This window comes from Sinocyclocheilus grahami, unplaced genomic scaffold, assembly GCF_001515645.1.
Source record: "Sinocyclocheilus grahami isolate Dianchi unplaced genomic scaffold, SAMN03320097.WGS_v1.1 scaffold251.1, whole genome shotgun sequence".
Taxonomy (NCBI): Eukaryota; Metazoa; Chordata; class Actinopteri; order Cypriniformes; family Cyprinidae; genus Sinocyclocheilus; species Sinocyclocheilus grahami.
Genome location: NW_015505430.1, coordinates 1025476 through 1030412, shown reverse-complemented (window position 1 = coordinate 1030412; position 4937 = coordinate 1025476). Strand labels below are relative to the sequence as shown.

Here is a 4937-nt window from a genome sequence, read left to right as displayed (position 1 = left end):
TTTTTTGTCCCATCCCTTGCTTTGGTTATCACTGTCTCGATCACTGCTATTTCGAGAGTGAATCCAGCATAAATATGCGGATGTCATAAAACTTTGCAGCGTGTATGTATCGGTAAACAAAAGTTTCATACAAATTCTGAATGGATTATAGCCTAGAAAGTGCTCAAAGCGCGCTCGCCTTGTTATCACTAAAAAGCATTACTCATCTTAATTCATCGCGATCTCCCAAAGTTCCATTATAATCAATGAAGCTCTCTGAACTGCACAATGAATTTCATATTTACATCGCGTCTGCACTTAGTTATGAGATGATTCTCGAGCGTGCAAAACTGCACTTAATAAAAATTCCAGTTCTTTCAGCAGTGCGTCAGTTCTAACAAACTAAAATGCTTTTCTGATTGGCCATTGTGTTCAAGAAATCAGCAGATATGTCTGTGATTGGCTATATATATATAATTTATTTTTTATTTGATTAATTTATGTATATGTGTGTGTACAGATTTTTCTACACTGGTTCATCGCGATCTCCCAAAGTTCCATTATAATCAATGAAGCTCTCTGAACTGCACAATGAATTTCATATTTACATCGCGTCTGCACTTAGTTATGAGATGATTCTCGAGCGTGCAAAACTGCACTTAATAAAAATTCCAGTTCTTTCAGCAGTGCGTCAGTTCTAACAAACTAAAACGCTTTTCTGATTGGCCATTGTGTTCAAGAAATCAGCAGATATGTCTGTGATTGGCTATATATATATATAATTTATTTTTTATTTGATTAATTTATGTATATGTGTGTGTACAGATTTTTCTACACTGGTGGGGACTTGAACCTGAATACACACCGACTCATGGGGACTCGTGTCACCGTGGGGACCTAAATTGAGGTCCCCATGGAGAAACAAGCTTATAAATCATACAGAATGAGTCTTTTTGAGAATGTAAAAATGCAGAAAGTTTCCTGTGAGGGTGAGGTGTAGGGTTGGTGTAGGGCGATAGAAAATACAGTTTGTACAGTATAAAAACCATTACACCTATGGAGAGTCCCTACAAGGATAATAAACCTTAAAACTTAATTTATTCTTATGATGGCAAAGCTGAATTTTCAGCAGCCATTACTCCAGCCTTCAGCAGTGTTGGGGGTATCGTATTACAAGTAACATGAGTTACGTAATCAGATTACTTTTATCAAGTAACTAGTAAAGTAATGCAATTAAATATCTAAGTTACTTTTTCAAATAAGTAACGGAAGTTACTTTGTTTTCCCATTTATTCACTGACACATCTCCTGTGATTGTGTTGAGAGAAACTGGTAGTGAGGTGCAGAGGCCAAGACACTTCCTATTAATTGGTGTGAAAGGGCATTTACAGTTGCCAAAAATATAACTTTGGGTATTTTTGTTATTAAGAAACAAATAAGCCAGTGTTGGGGGTATCGTATTACAAGTAACATGAGTTACGTAATCAGATTACTTTTATCAAGTAACTAGTAAAGTTATTAAATATCTAAGTTACTTTTTCAAATAAGTAACGCAAGTTACTTTGTTTTCCCATTTGTTCACTGACACATCTCCTGTGATTGTGTTGAGAGAAACTGGTAGTGAGGTGCAGAGGCCAAGACACTTCCTATTAATTGGTGTGAAAGGGCATTTACAGTTGCCAAAAATATAACTTTGGGTATTTTTGTTATTAAGAAACAAATAAGCAAACCCAGCCCAGGTGACAAAAAGTAATGAAAGTAACATAATGCATTACTTTCCAAAAAGAGTAACACAATATTATAATGCATTACTTTCAAAAGTAACTTTCCCCAACACTCGTCTTCAGTGTCACATGATCCTTCAGAAATTATTCTAATATCACGATTTGGTGTTCAAGAAACATTTTTTATTATTATCAAATTTTGAAGACAGTTGGCCTGTCTAATATTTTTGTAGAAACCATCATACATTTTTTTTTTCAAAATTCCTTGAATAATAGAAAGATCAAAAGATACATTTATTTGAAATTAAAATCTATTGTAACATAATGAACGTCTTTACTGTCACTTTTAATCAATTTAATGCTTCCTTGCTGCATAAAAGTATAAAAAAAATCTTTCTGACCCTACATTTTTGAATGGTAGAGTATGTATAATGTGGAGGTAGGGGATGTTCACAGAGCATTTTACTGGGCAAAAATTTGCACAGTACAAGATGAGACACCAACATTTTAGTCAGTACTCTTGAATATCAATGGCCTCAAAGTTACTAGACATGAATTAAAATCACAAAATTCATGGGTTTTTTATATTTCATGGGGGTTTTTTTGGATTTGTTGGGGGAGAGACAATTCATTTGTTTGTGTTTTCTCTTCCAGATCAGACTCAGCTCCTGTCGATTTTAATACATTGCATAGGCAGCTCCTCTCAGGCCACTATGAGAGTCTGGACACCTTTCATTCAGACATGCTGAAGGTGTTCCACTGCGCTGAGGTCAGTTTCACAGAGGGTTCATGGACTCACACTGTTTGATGTTGTTCTGCACCTGTCATGGGTTTGACTTTTGACCTGTCTAGGTCACAACTCAGACTGACCATCAAACAATATTCACAAAAGAATGGAATAGATTTATTGCTACACATCCAGAGTATTTCCGTGTAATGTTACCATAGAACAGCACCCTGAATTTATTACAGAGACGGTCCCTCTGGAGCAGCCTGAGGTTCAGTGTCTTGCTCGAGGGCACAATGGTAATGTCTCATGCCTCAATTCTTGAGAAGATCAAATCTTTCAGAGCCCAATCGTAATATCTTCCTCAGCAAAATGTTTAGAAATGAAATGGCCTCAAAGTTACTAGACATGAATTAAAATCACAAAATTCATGGGTTTTTTATATTTCATGGGGGTTTTTTTGGATTTGTTGGGGGAAAGACAATTCATTTGTTTGTGTTTTCTCTTCCAGATCAGACTCAGCTCCTGTCGATTTTAATACATTGCATAGGCAGCTCCTCTCAGGCCACTATGAGAGTCTGGACACCTTTCATTCAGACATGCTGAAGGTGTTCCACTGCGCTGAGGTCAGTTTCACAGAGGGTTCATGGACTCACACTGTTTGATGTTGTTCTGCACCTGTCATGGGTTTGACTTTTGACCTGTCTAGGTCACAACTCAGACTGACCATCAAACAATATTCACAAAAGAATGGAATAGATTTATTGCTACACATCCAGAGTATTTCCGTGTAATGTTACCATAGAACAGCACCCTGAATTTATTACAGAGACGGTCCCTCTGGAGCAGCCTGAGGTTCAGTGTCTTGCTCGAGGGCACAATGGTAATGTCTCATGCCTCAATTCTTGAGAAGATCAAATCTTTCAGAGCCCAATCGTAATATCTTCCTCAGCAAAATGTTTAGAAATGCACTGTTAATATTTTATGCTCTCATTATGTTTTGAATGCTATCAGAAATACTACGGTTGTGAGTCACCAGTGGGTCGTAATGTGAGGCAGCTGAGGGAAGTGTACCACAGTGCTCATCAGGAGGCCTTAACTCAGATCGGCCGTTTCCTGTGAGTGACAGAAAACCACATCAGCAACCTCTATCAGGGCGTTGCTGTGACCAAACCCAGAGGCATGATGGGCCTTTCAGAAGGCAGATAATGCTCTCCAATACCAAAGACCTGCTGTATGTTGCACTCACAGATGCACTGCACAGGTAAAAGTTTTGCCATTTATACACAACTGTGCAATGAAAAAGTTAATACGTTTAATAAAAAAATTTATTCAGTTATAAACCACTGCTAGGGATGCATAATGTACCATATTGCTAATCACTCGATATTAAAGATTTATTTAAGTTAACAGCCATGTTAATAGTGGATATTTAATTGCGTATGCTCATTTCCCATATTTTTACATTTAGATTGCCTTTGTTGTCATTTCATGCCTAATTAAACTTGATCTTTAAAAACATGTAAAATTGAATAACACTAATTTAATCTTTAGCAAATCTCAAAATGAATAATAGTTTTCATACTGTACATTATAATATTGTTATACCTAAATTCACTTGTGGCATTTAAAACAATTGATTTTAGTTTTTTATATTTTATTTTTACTTTGTAATTATAAAAACAAAACATCATTCATTTAGATTTAAATAGTATAGAATTTTAATGTTAGCCATTTATCAGTTATTAGTAAGTAGCCATGTATTCGTTTATAATATTTTATTTGTAATTAATTTAGAATAATAAAAATATAAAGTGTTATTTTTCATTTGTTTAGATTTAAATAGTATTGAATTTTCATGTTAGCTATTTATCAATTATTGACCATATCATGAAAATATTAGTTATCATAGTGATAAGAATTTAAATATCAGTACATCCCTTTAGATACCATTACTGCAATAAATAGTTTTCTTAATCAGTATTTTTAAGACTTAATCAGTCTTATATTCCAGTAAAAATATCTAGACATCCTTAAAACACAACATATTTACAAGCAAAATTTGTCCAGTGGCGTCCTGTTTAGCAGCCCCATATTCCTTGTTTTCTTAAACATACAAAATGGCTAACAGATTTTTTTTTCTTTCTCAAGTTGTAAGCTTCGTCTTGGTAGCTTAAGCTTCTTTTACCAAGAAGTCAGCAGGCTCAGTGAAGAGCATACTTGAGCTGAAATATCACGTGACGACAAAGAAGAAAAATCAAGGTAAATATCACAACGTATGATAATGTTTCTTATATATACAATATATAGACATCATTATAATGTAATTTACACTGATGACAAAGCTGAATTTTCATCAGCCATTATTCTAGTCTAGTCAGTGTCACATGATCCTTCAGAAATCATTTTAATATACTGTACTATAATATAATGACAGTTAAAAACAGTTTCTTTTTTATGATTTTTTTATGAATAGAAACGACAGCATTTATTTGAAATATAATTTT

General features: G+C 34.6%; 1 protein-coding gene across 1 annotated transcript in view; it reads left to right on the top strand.

The window, feature by feature from the left end:
- Positions 1-3898, top strand: part of LOC107598430 (histone-lysine N-methyltransferase ASH1L-like) — a 28915-nt gene extending 25017 nt beyond the window's left edge. The window contains exons 14-15 of the mRNA XM_016289766.1: positions 2358-2472; positions 3445-3898. Of these exons, the coding sequence (XP_016145252.1) occupies positions 2358-2472; positions 3445-3552 (223 nt within the window). The 3' untranslated portion in view covers positions 3553-3898. The remainder of the gene's footprint in view (positions 1-2357; positions 2473-3444) is intronic.
- The last annotated feature ends 1039 nt before the right edge of the window (positions 3899-4937 follow it).